Source organism: Nematostella vectensis, chromosome 10, assembly GCF_932526225.1.
Source record: "Nematostella vectensis chromosome 10, jaNemVect1.1, whole genome shotgun sequence".
Taxonomy (NCBI): Eukaryota; Metazoa; Cnidaria; class Anthozoa; order Actiniaria; family Edwardsiidae; genus Nematostella; species Nematostella vectensis.
In genome coordinates, this window is record NC_064043.1 from 1521819 (window position 1) to 1548662 (window position 26844).

The window sequence follows — 26844 nt, forward strand, 5'->3', positions numbered from 1 at the left end:
AGTATGACACATTTCATGTAACATGGTTCAAGGCCTAGACCACCTTGGATTACCATAAGTATGACACATTTCATGTAACATGGTTCAAGGCCTAGACCACCTTGGATTACCATAAGTATGACACATTTCATGTAACATGGTTCAAGGCCTAGACCACCTTGGATTACCATAAGTATGACTCATTTCATGTAACATGGTTCAAGGCCTAGACCACCTTCTCGATTCCAGGTATGGGGGGTCTTTAAATGCTGATTTCACGGGATAAATGCCCCCCTTCCATAAAACCCTGTATTCACTGTAGGCTACCTACTTTCATCTAACCGATTGGTATCTGCATTCCACATGAGCTTGACTTTAACAATGAGATCACAGAATATTTAAAGGCATTTGTCTATTCAGAAATTAGGAAATGCTTAAAGTAATGACTTTGATATTGCATTGTTTTACTACACATACTCAGACCATGGCCATCTGGATTTGTGTAGTATACTTACCACCATTGTCAGACCAAGGGACTCGATATTCTTCTTTCCTTCTTTTGTCCATGGTGCCGGACTCTGGAGAAGAGCAAGATCTCTATGTGAATCAAAACACTGCACAAAATAATTTCACTATCCTGTCTAGCATGCCCATTACAAGATCTCTATGTGAATCAACACACTGCACAAAATAATATCCATTATCCTGTCTAGCATCAAATTACCATCACACTCATAAGTATGATCACCATCGACATCACAATCGCTACCACAATCATCATTATTCCCCTCCTAATCATCAACATCACCTCTCAACATCAGTGTCAAATAGTGACTATGTCCTCCTCCTTGTCTAACATCATCAGCAGCATTCTTTTCACAGCATTACGTTCACAAAACTACTAACCTTATCATCACGCTTGAATAGATATCTCCAAACAATAAACCCAGATTTTCCCTTTGCGGGCCAATACTTGACAACCTATATGGAAACATACTGTAAGGAACATACTGGACCTTTGAAATGCAACGAGAAAAACATCACACCACTACAGTTAGACCAGTGAACTAACCATCAATAGATCTAGTTGGGACTCTACTAAGGCTGTGTTTAACTGGTGTAAAGGCGAGTATTGTAGGTTTATGTCTTATTTGTTAGAAATCAAAAGATGAATAGCTTTCATCACCTTGTAGATGCCATCATATCTGTTTCCATCCTCTGGAGCATATTCGGAGTGTTTACGAAGTTTACTGCTACGAATCTAGAATAAAATACTGTCAGGACAGCTTATCTACTAGAATTATCATGCATCAAGTTCACTTACAACCCTGATTGAGCAGTATCTACTAGAATTGTCATGCATCAAGTTCACTTACAACCCTAACAGAAGTATCTACTAGAATTATCATGCATCAAGTTCACTTACAACCCTAACAAAGCAGTATCTACTAGAATTATCATGCATCAAGTTCATTTACAACCCTAACAAAGCAGTAACAACTAGAATTATCATGCATCAAGTTCACTTACAACCCTAACAAAGCAGTAACAACTAGAATTATCATGCATTAAGTTCACTTACAACCCTGACAGAGCAGTATCTACTAGAATTATCATGCATCAAGTTCACTTACAACCCTAACAGAGCAGTATCTACTAGAATTATCATGCATCAAGTTCACTTACAACCCTAACAGAGCAGTATCTACTAGAATTATCATGCATCAAGTTCACTTACAACCCTAACAAAGCAGTAACAACTAGAATTATCATGCATCAAGTTCACTTACAACCCTAACAAAGCAGTAACAACTAGAATTATCATGCATCAAGTTCACTTACAACCCTAACAAAGCAGTATCTACTAGAATTATCATGCATTAAGTTCACTTACAACCCTAACAGAGCAGTATCTACTAGAATTTTCTTGCATCAAGTTCACTTACAACCCTAACAAAGCAGTATCTACTAGAATTATCATGCATCAAGTTCACTTACAACCCTAACAGAGCAGTATCTACTAGAATTATCATGCATCAAGTTCACTTACAACCCTAACAGAGCAGTATCTACTAGAATTATCATGCATCAAGTTCACTTACAACCCTGACAGAGCAGTATCTACTAGAATTATCATGCATTAAGTTCACTTACAACCCTAACAGAGCAGTATCTACTAGAATTATCATGCATCAAGTTCACTTACAACCCTAACAAAGCAGTAACAACTAGAATTATCATGCATCAAGTTCACTTACAACCCTAACAAAGCAGTATCTACTAGAATTATCATGCATCAAGTTCACTTACAACCCTAACAAAGCAGTAACAACTAGAATTATCATGCATCAAGTTCACTTACAACCCTAACAAAGCAGTAACAACTAGAATTATCATGCATCAAGTTCACTTACAACCCTAACAAAGCAGTAACAACTAGAATTATCATGCATTAAGTTCACTTACAACCCTAACAGAAGTATCTACTAGAATTATCATGCATCAAGTTCACTTACAACCCTAACAAAGCAGTATCTAATAGAATTATCATGCATCAAGTTCACTTACAACCCTAACAAAGCAGTAACAACTAGAATTATCATGCATCAAGTTCACTTACAACCCTAACAAAGCAGTAACAACTAGAATTATCATGCATCAAGTTCACTTACAACCCTAACAAAGCAGTAACAACTAGAATTATCATGCATCAAGTTCACTTACAACCCTAACAAAGCAGTAACAACTAGAATTATCATGCATTAAGTTCACTTACAACCCTGACAGAGCAGTATCTACTAGAATTATCATGCATCAAGTTCACTTACAACCCTAACAGAGCAGTATCTACTAGAATTATCATGCATCAAGTTCACTTACAACCCTAACAGAGCAGTATCTACTAGAATTATCATGCATCAAGTTCACTTACAACCCTAACAAAGCAGTAACAACTAGAATTATCATGCATCAAGTTCACTTACAACCCTAACAAAGCAGTAACAACTAGAATTATCATGCATCAAGTTCACTTACAACCCTAACAAAGCAGTATCTACTAGAATTATCATGCATTAAGTTCACTTACAACCCTAACAGAGCAGTATCTACTAGAATTTTCTTGCATCAAGTTCACTTACAACCCTAACAAAGCAGTATCTACTAGAATTATCATGCATCAAGTTCACTTACAACCCTAACAGAGCAGTATCTACTAGAATTATCATGCATCAAGTTCACTTACAACCCTAACAGAGCAGTATCTACTAGAATTATCATGCATCAAGTTCACTTACAACCCTGACAGAGCAGTATCTACTAGAATTATCATGCATTAAGTTCACTTACAACCCTAACAGAGCAGTATCTACTAGAATTATCATGCATCAAGTTCACTTACAACCCTAACAAAGCAGTAACAACTAGAATTATCATGCATCAAGTTCACTTACAACCCTAACAAAGCAGTATCTACTAGAATTATCATGCATCAAGTTCACTTACAACCCTAACAAAGCAGTAACAACTAGAATTATCATGCATCAAGTTCACTTACAACCCTAACAAAGCAGTAACAACTAGAATTATCATGCATCAAGTTCACTTACAACCCTAACAAAGCAGTAACAACTAGAATTATCATGCATTAAGTTCACTTACAACCCTAACAGAAGTATCTACTAGAATTATCATGCATCAAGTTCACTTACAACCCTAACAAAGCAGTATCTAATAGAATTATCATGCATCAAGTTCACTTACAACCCTAACAAAGCAGTAACAACTAGAATTATCATGCATCAAGTTCACTTACAACCCTAACAAAGCAGTAACAACTAGAATTATCATGCATCAAGTTCACTTACAACCCTAACAAAGCAGTAACAACTAGAATTATCATGCATCAAGTTCACTTACAACCCTAACAAAGCAGTAACAACTAGAATTATCATGCATTAAGTTCACTTACAACCCTAACAGAGCAGTATCTACTAGAATTATCATGCATCAAGTTCACTTACAACCCTAACAAAGCAGTATCTACTAGAATTATCATGCATCAAGTTCACTTACAACCCTAACAGAGCAGTAACAACTAGAATTATCATGCATTAAGTTCACTTACAACCCTAACAGAGCAGTATCTACTAGAATTATCATGCATCAAGTTCACTTACAACCCTAACAAAGCAGTAACAACTAGAATTATCATGCATCAAGTTCACTTACAACCCTGACAGAGCAGTATCTACTAGAATTATCATGCATTAAGTTCACTTACAACCCTAACAAAGCAGTAACAACTAGAATTGTCATGCATCAAGTTCACTTACAACCCTGACAGAGCAGTAACAACTAGAATTATCATGCATCAAGTTCACTTACAACCCTGACAGAGCAGTAACAACTAGAATTATCATGCATCAAGTTCACTTACAACCCTGACAGAGCAGTAACAACTAGAATTATCATGCATCAAGTTCACTTACAACCCTAACAGAGCAGTATCTACTAGAATTATCATGCATCAAGTTCACTTACAACCCTGACAGAGCAGTATCTACTAGAATTATCATGCATCAAGTTCACTTACAACCCTAACAGAAGTATCTACTAGAATTATCATGCATCAAGTTCACTTACAACCCTAACAGAGCAGTATCTACTAGAATTATCATGCATTAAGTTCACTTACAACCCTAACAGAGCAGTAACAACTAGAATTATCATGCATCAAGTTCACTTACAACCCTGACAGAGCAGTAACAACTAGAATTTTCTTGCATCAAGTTCACTTACAACCCTAACAGAGCAGTATCAACTAGAATTATCATGCATCAAGTTCACTTACAACCCTAACAAAGCAGTAACAACTAGAATTATCATGCATCAAGTTCACTTACAACCCTGACAGAGCAGTATCTACTAGAATTATCATGCATTAAGTTCACTTACAACCCTAACAGAGCAGTATCTACTAGAATTATCATGCATCAAGTTCACTTACAACACTAACAAAGCAGTATCTACTAGAATTTTCTTGCATCAAGTTCACTTACAACCCTAACAAAGCAGTAACAACTAGAATTATCATGCATCAAGTTCACTTACAACCCTAACAAAGCAGTAACAACTAGAATTATCATGCATCAAGTTCACTTACAACCCTAACAAAGCAGTAACAACTAGAATTATCATGCATCAAGTTCACTTACAACCCTAACAAAGCAGTATCTACTAGAATTATCATGCATCAAGTTCACTTACAACCCTAACAGAGCAGTATCTACTAGAATTTTCTTGCATCAAGTTCACTTACAACCCTAACAAAGCAGTAACAACTAGAATTATCATGCATCAAGTTCACTTACAACCCTAACAGAGCAGTATCTACTAGAATTATCATGCATCAAGTTCACTTACAACCCTGACAGAGCAGTAACAACTAGAATTATCATGCATCAAGTTCACTTACAACCCTGACAGAGCAGTATCTACTAGAATTATCATGCATCAAGTTCACTTACAACCCTAACAGAGCAGTATCTACTAGAATTATCATGCATCAAGTTCACTTACAACCCTGACAGAGCAGTATCTACTAGAATTATCATGCATCAAGTTCACTTACAACCCTAACAGAGCAGTAACAACTAGAATTATCATGCATCAAGTTCACTTACAACCCTAACAGAGCAGTATCTACTAGAATTATCATGCATCAAGTTCACTTACAACCCTAACAGAGCAGTATCTACTAGAATTATCATGCATCAAGTTCACTTACAACCCTGACAGAGCAGTATCTACTAGAATTATCATGCATCAAGTTCACTTACAACCCTAACAAAGCAGTATCTACTAGAATTATCATGCATTAAGTTCACTTACAACCCTAACAGAGCAGTATCTACTAGAATTATCATGCATCAAGTTCACTTACAACCCTGACAGAGCAGTAACAACTAGAATTATCATGCATCAAGTTCACTTACAACCCTAACAAAGCAGTATCTACTAGAATTATCATGCATCAAGTTCACTTACAACCCTAACAGAGCAGTAACAACTAGAATTATCATGCATCAAGTTCACTTACAACCCTGACAGAGCAGTAACAACTAGAATTATCATGCATCAAGTTCATTTACAACCCTAACAAAGCAGTATCTACTAGAATTATCATGCATCAAGTTCACTTACAACCCTAACAGAGCAGTATCTACTAGAATTTTCTTGCATCAAGTTCACTTACAACCCTAACAGAGCAGTATCTACTAGAATTTTCTTGCATCAAGTTCACTTACAACCCTAACAGAGCAGTATCTACTAGAATTATCATGCATCAAGTTCACTTACAACCCTAACAGAGCAGTATCTACTAGAATTATCTTGCATCAAGTTCACTTACAACCCTAACAGAGCAGTATCTACTAGAATTATCATGCATCAAGTTCACTTACAACCCTAACAGAGCAGTATCTACTAGAATTTTCTTGCATCAAGTTCACTTACAACCCTAACAGAGCAGTATCTACTAGAATTATCATGCATCAAGTTCACTTACAACCCTAACAAAGCAGTAACAACTAGAATTATCATGCATCAAGTTCACTTACAACCCTAACAGAGCAGTATCTACTAGAATTATCATGCATCAAGTTCACTTACAACCCTAACAAAGCAGTAACAACTAGAATTATCATGCATCAAGTTCACTTACAACCCTAACAAAGCAGTATCTACTAGAATTATCATGCATCAAGTTCACTTACAACCCTAACAGAGCAGTATCTACTAGAATTATCATGCATTAAGTTCACTTACAACCCTGACAGAGCAGTATCTACTAGAATTATCATGCATCAAGTTCACTTACAACCCTAACAGAGCAGTATCTACTAGAATTTTCTTGCATCAAGTTCACTTACAACCCTAACAAAGCAGTAACAACTAGAATTATCATGCATTAAGTTCACTTACAACCCTAACAGAGCAGTATCTACTAGAATTTTCTTGCATCAAGTTCACTTACAACCCTAACAAAGCAGTAACAACTAGAATTATCATGCATTAAGTTCACTTACAACCCTAACAGAGCAGTATCTACTAGAATTATCATGCATCAAGTTCACTTACAACCCTAACAGAGCAGTATCTACTAGAATTATCATGCATCAAGTTCACTTACAACCCTGACAGAGCAGTATCTACTAGAATTATCATGCATTAAGTTCACTTACAACCCTGACAGAGCAGTATCTACTAGAATTATCATGCATTAAGTTCACTTACAACCCTGACAGAGCAGTATCTACTAGAATTATCATGCATTAAGTTCACTTACAACCCTAACAGAAGTATCTACTAGAATTATCATGCATCAAGTTCACTTACAACCCTGACAGAGCAGTATCTACTAGAATTATCATGCATCAAGTTCACTTACAACCCTGACAGAGCAGTATCTACTAGAATTATCATGCATCAAGTTCACTTACAACCCTAACAGAGCAGTATCTACTAGAATTATCATGCATTAAGTTCACTTACAACCCTAACAGAAGTATCTACTAGAATTATCATGCATCAAGTTCACTTACAACCCTAACAAAGCAGTAACAACTAGAATTATCATGCATCAAGTTCACTTACAACCCTAACAAAGCAGTAACAACTAGAATTATCATGCATCAAGTTCACTTACAACCCTAACAAAGCAGTAACAACTAGAATTATCATGCATCAAGTTCACTTACAACCCTAACAAAGCAGTAACAACTAGAATTATCATGCATCAAGTTCACTTACAACCCTAACAAAGCAGTAACAACTAGAATTATCATGCATTAAGTTCACTTACAACCCTAACAGAGCAGCATCTACTAGAATTATCATGCATCAAGTTCACTTACAACCCTAACAGAGCAGTATCTACTAGAATTATCATGCATCAAGTTCACTTACAACCCTAACAGAAGTATCTACTAGAATTATCATGCATTAAGTTCACTTACAACCCTAACAGAGCAGTATCTACTAGAATTATCATGCATCAAGTTCACTTACAACCCTAACAAAGCAGTATCTACTAGAATTATCATGCATCAAGTTCACTTACAACCCTAACAGAGCAGTAACAACTAGAATTATCATGCATCAAGTTCACTTACAACCCTAACAGAGCAGTATCTACTAGAATTATCATGCATCAAGTTCACTTACAACCCTAACAAAGCAGTAACAACTAGAATTATCATGCATCAAGTTCACTTACAACCCTGACAGAGCAGTAACAACTAGAATTTTCTTGCATCAAGTTCACTTACAACCCTAACAGAGCAGTATCTACTAGAATTATCATGCATCAAGTTCACTTACAACCCTAACAAAGCAGTATCTACTAGAATTATCATGCATCAAGTTCACTTACAACCCTAACAAAGCAGTAACAACTAGAATTATCATGCATCAAGTTCACTTACAACCCTAACAGAGCAGTATCTACTAGAATTATCATGCATCAAGTTCACTTACAACCCTAACAAAGCAGTAACAACTAGAATTATCATGCATCAAGTTCACTTACAACCCTAACAAAGCAGTATCTACTAGAATTATCATGCATCAAGTTCACTTACAACCCTAACAGAGCAGTATCTACTAGAATTATCATGCATTAAGTTCACTTACAACCCTGACAGAGCAGTATCTACTAGAATTATCATGCATCAAGTTCACTTACAACCCTAACAGAGCAGTATCTACTAGAATTTTCTTGCATCAAGTTCACTTACAACCCTAACAAAGCAGTAACAACTAGAATTATCATGCATCAAGTTCACTTACAACCCTAACAGAGCAGTATCTACTAGAATTATCATGCATCAAGTTCACTTACAACCCTAACAAAGCAGTATCTACTAGAATTATCATGCATTAAGTTCACTTACAACCCTAACAGAGCAGTATCTACTAGAATTTTCTTGCATCAAGTTCACTTACAACCCTAACAAAGCAGTATCTACTAGAATTATCATGCATTAAGTTCACTTACAACCCTAACAGAGCAGTATCTACTAGAATTATCATGCATCAAGTTCACTTACAACCCTGACAGAGCAGTATCTACTAGAATTATCATGCATCAAGTTCACTTACAACCCTAACAGAGCAGTATCTACTAGAATTATCATGCATCAAGTTCACTTACAACCCTGACAGAGCAGTATCTACTAGAATTATCATGCATTAAGTTCACTTACAACCCTAACAGAGCAGTAACAACTAGAATTATCATGCATCAAGTTCACTTACAACCCTAACAGAAGTATCTACTAGAATTATCATGCATCAAGTTCACTTACAACCCTAACAGAGCAGTATCAACTAGAATTATCATGCATCAAGTTCACTTACAACCCTGACAGAGCAGTAACAACTAGAATTATCATGCATCAAGTTCACTTACAACCCTAACAAAGCAGTATCTACTAGAATTATCATGCATCAAGTTCACTTACAACCCTAACAAAGCAGTATCTACTAGAATTATCATGCATCAAGTTCACTTACAACCCTAACAAAGCAGTAACAACTAGAATTATCATGCATCAAGTTCACTTACAACCCTAACAGAGCAGTATCAACTAGAATTATCATGCATCAAGTTCACTTACAACCCTGACAGAGCAGTAACAACTAGAATTATCATGCATTAAGTTCACTTACAACCCTAACAGAGCAGTATCTACTAGAATTATCATGCATCAAGTTCACTTACAACCCTAACAAAGCAGTATCTACTAGAATTATCATGCATCAAGTTCACTTACAACCCTAACAGAGCAGTATCTACTAGAATTATCATGCATCAAGTTCACTTACAACCCTAACAGAGCAGTATCTACTAGAATTATCATGCATCAAGTTCACTTACAACCCTAACAAAGCAGTATCTACTAGAATTATCATGCATCAAGTTCACTTACAACCCTAACAAAGCAGTAACAACTAGAATTATCATGCATCAAGTTCACTTACAACCCTAACAAAGCAGTATCTACTAGAATTATCATGCATCAAGTTCACTTACAACCCTAACAAAGCAGTAACAACTAGAATTATCATGCATCAAGTTCATTTACAACCCTAACAAAGCAGTATCTACTAGAATTATCATGCATCAAGTTCACTTACAACCCTAACAGAGCAGTAACAACTAGAATTATCATGCATCAAGTTCACTTACAACCCTGACAGAGCAGTAACAACTAGAATTTTCTTTCATCAAGTTCACTTACAACCCTAACAGAGCAGTATCTACTAGAATTATCATGCATCAAGTTCACTTACAACCCTAACAAAGCAGTATCTACTAGAATTATCATGCATCAAGTTCACTTACAACCCTAACAAAGCAGTAACAACTAGAATTATCATGCATCAAGTTCACTTACAACCCTAACAGAGCAGTATCTACTAGAATTATCATGCATCAAGTTCACTTACAACCCTAACAAAGCAGTAACAACTAGAATTATCATGCATCAAGTTCACTTACAACCCTAACAAAGCAGTATCTACTAGAATTATCATGCATCAAGTTCACTTACAACCCTAACAGAGCAGTATCTACTAGAATTATCATGCATTAAGTTCACTTACAACCCTGGCAGAGCAGTATCTACTAGAATTATCATGCATCAAGTTCACTTACAACCCTAACAGAGCAGTATCTACTAGAATTATCATGCATGAAGTTCACTTACAACCCTAACAGAGCAGTATCTACTAGAATTTTCTTGCATCAAGTTCACTTACAACCCTAACAAAGCAGTAACAACTAGAATTATCATGCATTAAGTTCACTTACAACCCTAACAGAGCAGTATCTACTAGAATTTTCTTGCATCAAGTTCACTTACAACCCTAACAAAGCAGTAACAACTAGAATTATCATGCATTAAGTTCACTTACAACCCTAACAGAGCAGTATCTACTAGAATTATCATGCATCAAGTTCACTTACAACCCTAACAAAGCAGTATCTACTAGAATTATCATGCATTAAGTTCACTTACAACCCTAACAGAGCAGTAACAACTAGAATTTTCTTGCATCAAGTTCACTTACAACCCTAACAAAGCAGTAACAACTAGAATTATCATGCATCAAGTTCACTTACAACCCTGACAGAGCAGTATCTACTAGAATTATCATGCATCAAGTTCACTTACAACCCTAACAGAGCAGTATCTACTAGAATTATCATGCATTAAGTTCACTTACAACCCTAACAAAGCAGCATCTACTAGAATTATCATGCATCAAGTTCACTTACAACCCTAACAAAGCAGTAACAACTAGAATTATCATGCATTAAGTTCACTTACAACCCTAACAGAGCAGTATCTACTAGAATTATCATGCATCAAGTTCACTTACAACCCTGACAGAGCAGTATCTACTAGAATTATCATGCATCAAGTTCACTTACAACCCTAACAGAGCAGTATCTACTAGAATTATCATGCATCAAGTTCACTTACAACCCTAACAGAGCAGTATCTACTAGAATTATCATGCATCAAGTTCACTTACAACCCTGACAGAGCAGTATCTACTAGAATTATCATGCATTAAGTTCACTTACAACCCTAACAGAGCAGTAACAACTAGAATTATCATGCATCAAGTTCACTTACAACCCTAACAAAGCAGTATCTACTAGAATTATCATGCATTAAGTTCACTTACAACCCTAACAGAGCAGTAACAACTAGAATTATCATGCATCAAGTTCACTTACAACCCTGACAGAGCAGTAACAACTAGAATTTTCTTGCATCAAGTTCACTTACAACCCTAACAGAGCAGTAACAACTAGAATTATCATGCATCAAGTTCACTTACAACCCTAACAGGCTTGCCCTTTTTCCAATCTTCTGCCTCAGCACCTTCTTTGTCATTGAGAGGTGCGGCACAGTTTCTTGCAAGTGCCCTGTGGAGACAGGCAGAAGGGTTTAGAGAGTAATAAACAAGCAAGGCGGTAATAAGCAAAGAGAGAATTTACATATCTACAGTTACCAAACTCAAATGACCAAAAATCAAAGGCTATTGACAGAAAGGAGTTGAGAAAGGCTTGTATGCATATGTTGCCATCATATGAAATTTATACAAAGAGTTTTTTTCTAGGCAATTTTATCACATTTCATGGTAGAGATGGACACCCTATGTTTCAGTATTCCATGTTTTTTTTTCTTCAGCCACAAAGGCTTGTGAGAAGGTTTGTAAATCCAACCCTATAAATCCAACCATGTAATTTAAGTGTGTGATGCTCTACCTGTTCATCTTTGTGAGCTTCTGATCACATGACTGTTCAGCTGTCCTCTTGTTGCCAGATAAGTCACGCCCTCCGCTGCCAGTATAGATGAACTCCTCTCCACTATCCTGACAAAGGTTCAGGGTATGTTAGACAGAAGATTTCTAGGCTGTTATATCTTTGTTATACCACTATCTTTATGTACCCCTGTAACTCTACAGATCTCTGCCCTTCTTGTCTCTGTCTTTTTGTTTGCCACATACAAGTCCTATACTTTGCCAAATATATACATGGCATTCTTCCCTTCCATTGTTTTACCTTGTTCTTTAATACACTTCAGTGGCCTCAATTGTTTCAGATAATGCCAAATTTGTCAGTGAATTGGACAGCCCTCTTCGCTCACACCTTTCTGACTGGTTGGCTGTCTATTTTCCCATTTTTCTCTGCCTGGTTGATTATGTCTGTCTGTTTTCTTATCTGCTAGCCTGTTTCTGTCTGTCCCTCCCACCCCCCTGTCTCTGCTTGTCTGTCTACTTGCATGTCTTTCGGTCTACCAATCTTTTCTTCCATCTACATGTCTATGTCCAGTAGCTCTTCTGTGTGTAATTAGAAGCCATACCAGGTCATCCTCGTAGCCCCCTGCAAGCACAATTGAGTAGGCCCCTTCTGAGTCCCGCCCGTGGATACCACTGACATGTGGCCGATGAATCCCAGACTCACTTGCCTAAGACAAATTAGCAGCATTGATTAACAACTTAAACATTTTTGTAATCAGTGAGCTATATACTGTGCAATTGCACTCAAGTCACAAATAGGCCTTTGGAGAACTTAAGCAAAGATGACGGGAATGTGAACATGACAACAAAAAATAAAAAATTCAGAGCCAGACTTGAAATTGCCTAATACATATCAGCTGTTCTCCAGGCAACTCCAAGTGTCATGATCCTGCGAGGACAGGAAAATGTGCATTGAAAAAAAAAAAACTACATATTGATCATCATTGTTTGATATATGAAGGTTCCAATTTGTTTATACTTTTTGGGAGTATAAGAACAAGTTTATTTTATTAAAGCTACTTTATCATTGAGTGCTAAGCAAGAAAGCATATTTTTATCACTACAAACCTGAACTCTAAACTTCCAAGCTGAGCCAACAGGAACTCCTGGAATCGGCCCAAAGTGGTTGGGTGGGACGATCGAGCACACCTTAGAGCGTCCAACGCAGGCCATTCCCTAAAAAGAGAAAGTTCATTCAAACATGCTGCAGCTACCTATTCTCATAAACCTACAAATTACCCTGGCAGAGAAGGGAAAACCATGATTTACTAACTTGTTTTAGGATTTGTGAGTGACAGACCTATAGCCACCATACATTTCTGTGACATATAGTCACCCATGTTTCAATTACTCTGAGAGATATAGTGCAAAACCTGGATTTAATTCACTATTTACTTTAACCTTTAGTATAAAAGACCCATTACAACCAAAAATTGCTGTAACTATAGCCACCAATTAAATAACCCTGATTGAACCTTGATACAGCACTATTACAATGTCTTACATTCATCAATCTATAATAATTGCCATTAGAAAAGTACCTTTCCCCAGTCCCTGTTAGATGTAGAGTTAGCAGAAGCCATTTTTGATTTCTTTTTACTGGCTTTAAGCTTCTCCCCAGCTTGCACCACCTGTAGTAAAAATTGATATGAATAGATGTCAAAAATTATGATCCTAAGATGACCAAGGTAGTTTAAATGGGTTCACTACAGTAGATCCTGAGTTTTTTAGACTGGAGTTCAGAAGAGTTGCTCACATGACATAAAACACCTATCCTTAAATAGTACACAGATAGAGCTATTCTCTTTTCCATGGGAATTACTTAAGGTCTTAATAAAGGTAAATTTGACACCACTGTTTTTGTGGTTTTTGTAAAACCTGTATCAATAGTTCTTAAACTTTATTTTTGCAAAAACATTTTTTCCATAAATCACATTCTAAGACAGCTAAAATGGGCTGTTTCCTGTGACCTGTTGACCGTGAATTGATGCTAAAATATTTGACTTTTCTAGCGTATTATTTTGAGGTGAGAACTCAAGCTTGTCGGACATAACCTCGCAAAGGGTTTTAAGATATCCTTCAAATTTTCAGGATCTGATAGATAATTATATCATGTCATAAAGTGTGAGGAATTTTCGATTTTCGACTAGAGATCGCTTTTATAGCACTTTTCGTGTCCAAATTTTGCCAGAAATGAGGACACAAAATTACAGTAGCTATTGCAAAAATAAAACTCGCAGGAGATAATTCAACCTTTTATTTGATATATAGTTTGTACATGTAGTGAAAATTGCGGCGCGACAATATTTTTTTCACGGACAGGTCGTTTACCTTTATCGAGACCTTAACATAAGTGTGTTTTGAGGTAAGCGTTTTCCAATTATGATAAAGCTGAAATCATCTTTTCTTTATAACATACCTCTGATGCATCTGTTTTACACAAGGGGCAATACCTTAGGGGAAAAGATGACAATAAGATACACATTCTATAATACACATACCCAAAGTATAAAAAAAACAAACATCATTCTAATGGGAAAAATACCAATCTTCATCGTCTGGTATGGACTCCAAAGGTGGGTCCAGGCAGTAGATATGGTATGCCATGTCGCACTCGTCACACAGCAGCTGCTTATCAGGGTCTTCCTTACCTCCACACTGCACAACAACAAAACATGTATTTTCTCTTAGTGATTTTTGGTGCAACAAAGCTGCCGTACAGCTTATGTCAACAATGTTGGCAGTGTTGTGACTTTGCTTCACCTGGTGGCATGCACATTGCTTGCATTTTTTCATCTTGTCATCTTTGCAGAATCTACAATCTGGTTTATTCTGACCTACAACATGACCATGGAAACAAAAGGACCATGACTTTCAAAGTTTACCAAGAATGATTTGTAATACAACTCAAAATTTTCAGATGATGCTCAAAGCAGAAGGACCTACGTTTTACAGAGGGGCCATCATTGCTTGACTGTATTCTTTCACCATTTTCATCATACGCTAACAGCAACAAACGACACTGTTTAAATATAGGGAAAAAGACATGATCTAAGCACAATTCTATACTAACCAGGAGGAGCCTCAATCTTAAAAATCTCATCAAGGAAAATTAGCCTGCATTCCTGGGCCACAGGGGCATGGCTGTCTTCTTCATTACTGAAATAGAAAGCAAGAACACATCACAAAGTCAAAAAAATGGGTCATTCAGGATTGTTGACACAGTAGTCAATTGTTAAAAAAATATAAAGCCCTTAGCAACATTTCATAAGTGTGGAAAAATCTGACATCCAATAAGCATCATATAGTGTGGCATTATTTCTACAACACTTGATAGTATTTGTTTAATTGGTTGTAAGCCCATGGTAAATTATACGTCATCTACACAACAAATACCAAAAAAATGCTGCTTGTTTCCACAACATTGTTTCTTCAACAGTACAAGCACCCTTTAAAGGAGTCATTGGAGTAAATGAAGAATATGACCCCACACCCAGAGATCAGCATTTATCTTAATATTAGTAAATGAAGAATATGACCTGGCACCAAAAGGTCAGTATTTACCTTAATATTAGTAAATGAAGAATATGACCCAGCACCCAGAGATCAGTATTTACCTTAATATTAGTAAATGAAGAATATGACCCCGCACCCAGAAATCAGTATTTACCTTAATATTAGTAAATGAAGAATATGACCTGGCACCCAGAGATCAGTAGTTACCTTAATATTAGTAAATGAAGAATATGACCTGGCACCCAGAGATCAGTATTTACCTTAATATTAGTAAATGAAGAATATGACCCCGAACCCAGAAATCAGTATTTACCCTTAATATTAGTAAATGAAGAATATGACCTGGCACCCAGATATCAGTATTTACCTTAATATTAGTAAATTAAGAATATGACCGGGCACCAAGAGATCAGTATCTACCTTAATATTAGTAAATGAGTAATATGACCGGGCACCCAGAAATCAGTATTTACCTTAATATTAGTAAATGAGTAATATGACCCAGCACCCAGAGATCAGTATTTACCTTAATATTAGTAAATGAAGAATATGACCCCGCACCCAGAAATCAGTATTTACCTTAATATCAGTAAATGAAGAATATGACCTGGCACCCAGAGATCAGTAGTTACCTTAATATTAGTAAATGAAGAATATGACCCCGCACCCAGAAATCAGTATTTACCTTAATATTAGTAAATGAAGAATATGAACCCACACCAAGAGATCAGTATTTACCTTAATATTAGTAAATGAGTAATATGACCCCACACCCAGAGATCAGTATTTACCTTAATATTAATTTCGCGTAGAGCTCCCTCCCGCTGCCACTCCTTGATTCAGCCCCACCTTGAGTAATCTGAATTAGCCAAGCAACAAACATGATATGAAAATATCTGCATTTTAAAGTTCAGTATCAATGATCAATAAACTGTATGGTACTGCAGCATTGTAAATATATTATTTTTATAATATGTGTATTGCTTATACAGTACAGGAGTGGAACTAGGTACCAAGTGGTGAGAGACGGGGACACAACAGAGCAGCACACATTTTGCTGCCTGTACCACAGGCTCCCCAAAGCAAATAAAAAAATAGTTTTTAGACAAAGTACATTTTGTATTTTTTACCTGTTTTGAATGTTTTTTTGTAATCTGCACATCGTACCAAAAGCCTCTTTCCTTTGGTTCATCTGGGCAGTAGTTTGCCATGACAACCTGGCCAACAGAAAGCTGGTCCCACTGCAGCCGTTTGCGGGCTCTTGGTCTGATGTCTCTTCCTGGAAGTTTGTTGATCTCATCTTCCTCATAGCTGGAATGACAGTAAAGAGGATGATGACAGGAACATTTCTAGCACTCACAATGCTAACCCGAGGTAACCTTGATTACTAATGGGTAAATTCAGTTTGTTAGTAGTTACAGTAATTAAACATTTTAAATCCAGCTCTCTCAATTAAGACCATTGTTGCTGATGAAGACAATTAGGTGGATGATGATGATGATGATGACAATGAGGTGAATGCTGATGATGACAATGAGGTGAATGCTGCTGATGACAATGTGGTAAATGCTGCTGATGACAATGTGGTGAATGCTGCTGATGACAATGTGGTGGATTCTACTGATGATGACGATGAGGTGAATGCTGCTGATGACAATGTGGTGGATGCTTCTGATGACAATGTGGTGGATGCTACTGATGACAATGTGGTGAATGCTGCTGATGACAATGTGGTGAATGCTGCTGATGACAATGTGGTGAATGCTGCTGATGACAATGTGGTGGATGCTACTGATGATGACAATGTGGTGGATTCTACTGATGATGACAATGTGGTGAATGCTGCCAATGACAATGTGGTGAATGCTGCTGATGACAATGTGGTGGATTCTACTGATGATGACGATGAGGTGAATGCTGCTGATGACAATGTGGTGGATGCTACTGATGATGACAATGTGGTGAATGCTGCCAATGACAATGTGGTGAATGCTGCTGATGACAATGTGGTGGATTCTACTGATGATGACGATGAGGTGAATGCTGCTGATGACAATGTGGTGGATGCTACTGATGACAATGTGGTGGATGCTACTGATGACAATGTCGTGGATGCTACTGATGATGACAATGTGGTGAATGCTGCTGATGACAATGTGGTGGATGCTACTGATGACAATGTCGTGGATGCTACTGATGATGACAATGTGGTGAATGCTGCTGATGACAATGTGGTGAATGCTGCTGATGACAATGTGGTGGATGCTACTGATGATGACAATGAGGTGAATGCTGCTGCTGATGACAATGTGGTGAATGCTGCTGATGACAATGTGGTGGATGCTACTGATGATGACAATGAGGTGAATGCTACTGATGATGACAATGTCGTGGATGCTACTGATGATGACAATGTGGTGAATGCTACTGATGACAATGTGGTGAATGCTGCTGATGACAATGTGGTGAATGCTGCTGATGACAATGTGGTGAATGCTGCTGATGACAATGTGGTGAATGCTGCTGATGACAATGTGGTGGATGCTGCTGATGACAATGTGGTGAATGCTGCTGATGATGACAATGTGGTGAATGCTGATGATGACAATGTGGTAAATGCTGCTGATGACAATGTGGTGAATGCTGCTGATGACAATGTGGTGAATTGTACTGATGATGACGATGAGGTGAATGCTGCTGATGACAATGTGGTGGATGCTACTGATGATGACAATGTGGTGAATGCTGATGATGACGATGAGGTGAATGCTGCTGATGACAATGTGGTGGATGCTACTGATGATGACAATGAGGTGAATGCTGCTGATGATGACAATGTGGTGAATGCTGCTGATGACAATGTGGTGAATGCTGCCGATGACAATGTGGTGAATGCTGCTGATCACAATGTGGTGAATGCTGCTGGTGACAATGAGGTGGATGATGATGATGACAATGTGGTGAATGCTGATGATGACGATGAGGTGAATGCTGCTGATGACAATGTGGTGGATGCTGCTGATGATGACAATGTGGTGGATGCTACTGATGATGACAATGAGGTGGATGCTACTGATGATGACAATGAGGTGGATGATGATGATGATGATGGCTAAGAGATGGATGCTGATGATGACAATGAGGTGGATGATGATGATGACAATGAGGTGGATGATGATGATGACAATGAGGTGGATGCTGATGATGACGATGAGGTGGATGCTACTGATGATGGCAATGAGGTGGATGATGATGATGGCAATGAGGTGGATGCTGATGATGATGATGAGGTGGATGCTGCTGATGATGATGAGGTGGATGATGATGATGACAATGAGGTTGATGATGATGATGACAATGAGGTGGATGCTGCTGAAGACATGTGGTTAATGCTGCTGATGACAATGTGGTGAATGCTGCTGATGATGGCAATGAGGTGAATGCTCATGATGACAATGAGGTGGATGCTGATGATGACAATGAGGTGGATGCTGATGATGACAATGAGGTGAATGATGATGATAACGATGAGGTGGATGCTGACGACGATGATTATGACAATAAGGTGGATGATGGTGATGATGACAATGAGGTAGATGCTGATGATGACGATGAGGTGGATGTTGATGATGATGACAATGAGGTGGACGATGATGATGATGACAATGAGGTGGATGCTGATGATGACAATGAGGTGGTTGCTGATGATGACAATGAGGTGGATGCTGATGATGACGATGATGAGGTGGAAAATAACAACGATGATGATGGGAATGAGGTGGATGCTGATGATGATTATGAGGTGGATGCTGATGATGACAATGAGGTGGATGCTGATGATGACAATGAGGTGGATGCTGATGATGACAATGAGGTGGATGATGATGATGACAATGAGGTGGATGCTGATGATGACAATGAGGTGGATGATGATGATGACAATGAGGTGGATGCTGATGATGACAATGAGGTGGATGATGATGATGACAATAAGGTGGATGCTGATGATGGCAATGAGGTGGATGACGATGGCAATGAGGTGGATGCTGATGATGGCAATGAGGTGGATGATGATGATGACAATGAGGTGGATGATGATGATGACAATAAGGTGGATGCTGATGATGGCAATGAGGTGAATGCTGATGATGGCAATGAGGTGGATGATGATGATGATGACAATAAGGTGGATGCTGATGATGGCAATGTTGTGGATGCTGATGATGGCAATGAGGTGGATGCTGATGATGACGATGAGATGGATGCTGATGATGACAATGAGGTGGATGCTGATGATGACAATAAGGTGGACGATGATGATGGCAATGAGGTGGATGCTGATGATGACAATGAGGTGGATGATGATGATGGCAATGAGGTGGATGATGATGACGACGATGAGGTGGATGATGATGATGGCAATGAGGTGGATGATAAAGATAATGGTGTTGCAGGTGTTGAAAAAGGTGGTGATAATGTTGGTGCTGATGTAGCTTACCCATCATATTTGACGTGGTATAAAACTGATTCTGGATCACTTTCATCTTTTAGACTAATATCCACTATTTCTGCCTCAAACCACGCTCCCATGCTTGGGTCCTTGGCGTCAATAAACTCTCCTTTCTGCCAAATAGAAGAGACTTCTTTCAAACAAAGTTAGATGCTTACAAAAGGGATCAACGAAATTGAGGTAGAACTCAATGAGAGTAAAACAGAGTACTTTCGGTAGTTACCTTATATATTGACTTGATAACAGACTTGTCTTTAGAAGAATTATTCTCTACTGAGTCCTTAACACAGGATAATAAAATATAATATATATAACTCTACTATTGTTAAACAATATGTTTTTCAGGAAAGCTGTTACCTCATCCATAGAAGAGTGACCATTTTCAACACTACCATTGACAAGGGCTTCAGACTCTTCATTATTGCTTTTCTTATCATCATTATTATTGTTGTCATTAGTAGGGGGAGGGGCTTTAATCATCAGCTGGACTATCTCATTCAGGCCAACATTGTAGTCAAACAAGGTGTGTCCATCTTCAAGCTGGAGAAAAAAGAAAAGAGGTTATTAGCCCTGGAGCCAAGAACCTACTACAAGTAGAGTATTACTAGAAAAATTACAACTAGAGACACCTAAGAATATACTAGGCTGTCAGTGTGATTTGGACCTCATTTGTAAACACAGCTGTTCATTACATGTCTCAACCATCTGCTTTATAATTAACAAACATCTCATAATATACTCCTAACACAGAGCTCGGTCACAACACAGGTAGCCCAGACACTACATTTGCTATACTAAGGCTGATAATATATAACTTAGTAGCCTATTTCCCAAGTAATAATGATTACAGAAGAATGAACACACCTGCTTTCCACGGAAAAACAATCTCTCCTGAGTAGTATCCACTAAAAAGGCTTCAGCAATCCTTTCCTTTAAATCTTCAATCTTTGTTTGCTTGCTAAGATTGTTGATCTGTTGCTCCTGCTTGCCGTCAAATGTTCGCACTTGAATCCACATGCTGCCTGTTAATGCTGAAGGAAAGGAAAGAAAGCTGGGCTGACTTAATCCAGAATTGCTGTCATAGGCTGGATCGCTCTGGATTTACATTACACAGGGTCTTATTCAGACTGCTATATAAGACGCACTGCACTGCCGCGCAGTTTACATGGATAAGAGACTATTAGTGTGTTAATGCCCCTTTTGGTTATGCGGCCAAGTAAAAACACTGAAGATGGACTCTGCCTTCTTCAGTGGTTCTTAACAGGTTGGTTAGCAAGGTACTCTCTCCCAGATAAGGAAGTAAATCATTCTCTGTGTTAGAATGGCATGGCTTTGTACATTATGTAGCCAAGTCTGCTTATAGCAGGAACCATTAACTGGTTTTGACATAATTGCTTTTATGCCAAAAAACAAAAACATCTACGATAAAATCAAATATCTGAGTTTTTCGTTATTTGGCCAAAAATGTGCCTTGAAAACTTGTGGGTTGTATCTTATAAATAACATGTAATAGCCGCAAATGTATTGATCTTTAGTTGTTACATTTTTAAGGGGACACCCTAATGAACATACATAAGTCTAGGTAAAGGATGGACTAGACTTCTTGTACCAAAGCTGGTGTTTTGTCTCACCAATCGTAATCGTGTTAATGAAATCACACAGAAATAAATATAATTTCGTAATTATGAGGTTTCATAATGTATTGGGGGGATAAAGGTGACAAATGTGATTTAAACTTGTGTTGGTTATCTTGTTACAAAGTGAAAGAATACTGATGTCCATCTATCAACGTGTATATCTATCACTCGCTACTTTCTACCAAAAACCAACAAAATGCAATAGCCTGGTGGCCTATCACAAGGATAGCAGATCAACAAAATGCTATAGCCCAATGGCCTATCACAAGGATAGCAGACCAACAAAATGCAATAGCCCGATGGCCCATCACAAGGCTAGCAGACCAAAATGCTATAGCCCGATGGCCTATCACAAGGCTAGCAGACCAACAAAATGCTATAGCCCGTGGCCTATCACAAGGATAGCAAATCAACAAAATGCTATAGCCCATGGCCTATCACAAGGCTAGCAGACCAACAAAATGCTATAGCCTGATGGCCTATCACAAGGCTAGCAGACCAACAAAATGCTATAGCCCGATGGCCTATCACAAGGCTAGCAGACCAACAAAATGCTATAGCCTGATGGCCTATCACAAGGCTAGCAGACCAACAAAATGCTATAGCCCGATGGCCTATCACAAGGCTAGCAGACCAACAAAATGCTATAGCCCGTTGGCCTATTACAAGGCTAGCAGACCAACAAAATGCTATAGCCTGGTGGCCTATCACAAGGATAGCAGACCAACAAAATGCTATAGCCCGATGGCCTATTACAAGGCTAGCAGACCAACAAAATGCTATAGCCTGGTGGCCTATCACAAGGCTAGCAGACCAACAAAATGCTATAGCCCGATGGCCTATCACATGGGGGAGAGGTCACCTCTTCCTGGCATGCATTGCTAATGAACTATATTATCAATGGCTTTGCTCCCCGCGAACATGTCAGTTGTTCATAGACGCCATAGGGAAACAACTTCTGCAAGGGGTCTTCGAAAAGTCAAATACTGTTTATGTTTACTGCGTAGATTTTGGTGTTGAAACGCCTATTACAACAGCAAACATTTAATCTAGTTTAGTTGGATTAAATGCAAAATGAATGTTTCTGCTAGTCCCCTTGCAGAGGTTGTTCTCTACGGAATCCATGATCAATCGATGTGTTCGTGGGGGGGGGTTGGCAAAGCAGTTAATAATAAAACTCATTAGCAATGCATGAGTAGCCCCCCCCCCCCCCCTTGGTCATACTGAATGCAGCATGATTTATTATCACTAGTAGTGTAATGCGCCTGAAATAAAATATCTGTGTGGTGGTGACGCCATACATTTGAAAGTTACTCAAGTCTGAGTTTAAGATACTGATATCTTGAGGTCATTAGGAAAGCACCAGAAGATGGTATCTAGTGATTCAATACAAGTACCCCTCCTCTGCTTCTACATCATAGACGCATGTCAAGTAATTCATCAGTAAGAATGCTTATTATCGAGAACTGTGAACGGTTATCAATTGTTACAAACAATCGGGTTGTAGATGTACTCAAAATTGTTCAGTCGCTGAGAAAATATTATGGACGATGAGTTTTGTAAGGGAAGCTTGACTAACACGCAAGTATGCAGTCGCGTGCTTACTTCGATTCAAACTTTGCCATCTTACATACAAACTCGATATGGTTACACCTTGAGAATAATATTCTCTTTAACTTAACTCTATCTTACGAGATCAGTAGGTTACTGTAAGTCTAGCGACAAACAAGGAACCCATTCTAAGTCTAAGTACTATAAGTTAAGTTACGTGAATAATTGACCAATTTGGACGATGGTCAAAGAAATGCAAAACGTTTAATGAAATCGAGAGAAGACTAGTTAAATTTTGGTTGCTCACAATCGGAGAGGATGTGAGTCCACCCTTTTGAGCTTGCACGACTCACCTTAGGCCGTTTGAACACTCAATTATCTTGGCAAAGAAGTTTATCAAGCTATTGTAAAGAGAGCTTTGGAGGCAGATTTCGACTTGTGTGTTGTTAGTCTCAGACGCGGGGAAACTGGTGCGAGAGTCTTTGGCGGGAAATCTAAAACCACGTGATTGCGGAATCAATCAGTTGCTCTTTTTGACGATTTTGCATATCGTTCAATCTTAGCTCGCTCGGTCATTTTCTTGTTAGGCATTACATACCATATTTGGGAGCTCGCCCTAATCATTAGTTCGCTTTTTTCTCTCGCACTAGGGCTTGTTTAGGGAGCGGTCATTAATTACTGGGGGGGTGGGGGGGGGGGAATATGTAGGGCGGGCTAAGTTTTTTTGGGCGCTGATTTAGCGGGGTCACATTTTTTGGGCTGTCATTAAAAGGGGGTCACATTTTTTGGGCGTCGAAGTCTGGTTTTAATATACTGAGCAAGAGGGTCATTGTTGAAAAGAAAATTGTATTCAGTTTACAATGTTTCCTACTATAGTATATCTAGTTCCATATTGTTCAGGTACAAGAGACCATGATATAAGAGAACGAATCCCCGTGGCCCATGATAACGTCCAAGAAAGCTATTTTTAGATTGCGCGAGCTTGTCAATCATAGCATCCATACATGGTTCGTCGCGCCATATTTGGTTATGGGCACCACGAGCTAGTACAATTTCACACCAAATTTTTTCCCTCTGATCTTATTTACTTCGTTTGCTACCTGTTTTTATCCTTTTAGCTTCTCTTCAAGGCTCATGATCACAATGCTACTCATGGGGTGGTGTCCTGTTATCTGTTAAGTTATCTAATGTTCAGTTATCTAAATGTTATATAAATAATTGAACGGGAAGACGTCGGGGAGGCGGTGAATTTGGGGTTCATTCAAGATGCATCGTGCAGACTCCTAAAAAGTTATTTTTCTCTTCAACTCGGTGAGATGGAATACCTAGGCCTTCTCAGAGTCTATGTTATGTATTTTAATACAAGAAGGCCTTTATTTTTCTTTGATTTATAACATTTTTCAATGAATGAACTTCAATTTTTCACGCAAATGTTCAGAAATCATGTCACTCAAGAAACCATTGTCACTGGAATAGGATCAACTTCATTATAAAGACTTGAAATCCTTTATTTGTAATATCGGTGTGAATATAATGGTATTAAGTTCTGGATGTATCTTTTTCATTAAAAGGGAATTGGAAGAGAATTGTGTTTTGTAAACACAGATTTATGATTGATTGTTAAAACTTTTACTGGGGAAGTTTATCCCAGAGCCTAAAATCACGCACTTAATGTATTTCAATGTCCCAGAAACGGTTGATTGGATCCAACGTACTCTATGGAAGATCATTCTTACAGCGTTCGTAAAAAAGGGAGGTATTTTCGGTCAAAAAGATTTCCAAAACATCCTTTGCCGGATCACATTGCTCAAGATGTGATCGCGCGTAACACTCATGTTGCTAGGAAACGTGAGCGCTAACCAATCAGAGGCGTATCAAAAAATAACTGCTTTTTATAAAAATAGCTTTCACGGACGTCATCATTGGGACATACCCTAATACGGGGGATTCGTTCTCTTACATCATGGTATCTTGTCAGGTACCAATCTTGTCTTTATAAAAATAAATTTTGAGAAACCCTCTCATGGTTGACAGACAAAACTGCCCGTTCAAATCAGTTGAACAAAACGAATACTTTAAAATGTTGCAAAACCTAGACTCAAATATCCGTGTTAAAATTGTCGACGACGCAGTCGTTTTCTAGCGACACCAGTATTTGTTGTTTACCTCTGTACCACTCTTAACTAGCGAAAGTGAAGGTTTATACTTTAATTAACATAGGACAAAATTGCCATGCTAGCTGATCTATATTCTAGTAAAGGTTATATTCAGCTACACTCAGTATATATATCAAGTCTCTGTGGTTTTATTGAATATAATGGTCATGATTTTTGGGGGTTGGATTTGAGGGGGGGAATTTTTTAGCCCAGGGTTTTGCAAAATTGCTGGCCACCCCCCCCCCCCCCCCCCCAGTAATAAATGACCGCTCCCTTACTACGATTTTGCTGGCAGCCATCTTGGATATGGAGCCTAGTCCCTAACGTTTTAGAATATCACAGGTCTCCCGCGCACTCGTCCCAGGCTTTTTAGACCATTTAGAAAAACGACAGCCATTGATTGATATGCTATTTTTTTGCACCAATTTCATCATAAGAAACAAACCGACTGATAAGGTAATTGTTCAAGACGAGCAACTTCCCAAAGGGAAAATCTCTCTTTTGCTGGTAAGGCATCCAGATGTCATTTAATGCGCTCCGGGGGAGGGGTAGGGGAAACGCGTTTGCCCTTAGAACCTAAGTCAGTATTGGAGAGTGAAACCCGGCGAACTTCAAAGGACTTAGGCGCTCTCAGATGTTAAAAGACCCTGTCACGTGATCACAAACATGCACAAACCAACCGCACATGCGTACGTACAAGAAAACATTAATAATTACGCTTATTCGGGCACAAATCTAAAAAAATTACTTGATGCAGCCATGTATATTTTGCACAAGTACCGAGCGGTGCTTAAATTTTTTAGAGAGTGATGTAGTGATGCTCTATGATGTGAGTGATGCTCAGGGCCGTAGCAGGGGGTGGGGCACTGGGGGTACTTGCCCCCCCCCCCCCAATAAGTTTAAACATTATAAGAAAATGACCAGGAGGGGCGTGGCTGTGCCCCCAATATTTTCTTAATGTTTCTGTACCGTGTCCCCCCAATATTTCGAGGTCTGCTGAGGCCCTGAGCAAACAATCTCAGTGAGCTTACACAGCAAGCATGATAACATTGGCTCGAATCTGCATCAACACTGTGGAGTGTTGAATGTATCCAAATGCGTTAGTACCCCCAAA

At 38.3% G+C, this 26844-nt stretch overlaps 1 protein-coding gene across 1 annotated transcript in view; it reads right to left on the minus strand.

The window, feature by feature from the left end:
• Positions 1 to 24033, minus strand: part of LOC5512127 (E3 ubiquitin-protein ligase UHRF1) — a 30898-nt gene extending 6865 nt beyond the window's left edge. Inside the window, exons 1-20 of the mRNA XM_001632478.3 lie at positions 23928 to 24033; positions 21251 to 21417; positions 20744 to 20926; positions 20610 to 20666; positions 20375 to 20499; positions 17007 to 17187; positions 16668 to 16735; positions 15434 to 15519; positions 15307 to 15363; positions 15124 to 15197; positions 14906 to 15018; positions 14780 to 14813; positions 13902 to 13991; positions 13429 to 13536; positions 12924 to 13028; positions 12326 to 12432; positions 11896 to 11983; positions 1166 to 1240; positions 886 to 960; positions 495 to 557 (exon numbers count right to left, since the gene is read on the minus strand). Coding sequence (XP_001632528.2) covers positions 495 to 557; positions 886 to 960; positions 1166 to 1240; positions 11896 to 11983; positions 12326 to 12432; positions 12924 to 13028; positions 13429 to 13536; positions 13902 to 13991; positions 14780 to 14813; positions 14906 to 15018; positions 15124 to 15197; positions 15307 to 15363; positions 15434 to 15519; positions 16668 to 16735; positions 17007 to 17187; positions 20375 to 20499; positions 20610 to 20666; positions 20744 to 20926; positions 21251 to 21403 — 1842 coding nt within the window. The 5' untranslated portion in view covers positions 21404 to 21417; positions 23928 to 24033. The remainder of the gene's footprint in view (positions 1 to 494; positions 558 to 885; positions 961 to 1165; positions 1241 to 11895; positions 11984 to 12325; positions 12433 to 12923; positions 13029 to 13428; positions 13537 to 13901; positions 13992 to 14779; positions 14814 to 14905; positions 15019 to 15123; positions 15198 to 15306; positions 15364 to 15433; positions 15520 to 16667; positions 16736 to 17006; positions 17188 to 20374; positions 20500 to 20609; positions 20667 to 20743; positions 20927 to 21250; positions 21418 to 23927) is intronic.
• Between the last annotated feature and the right edge of the window lie 2811 nt (positions 24034 to 26844).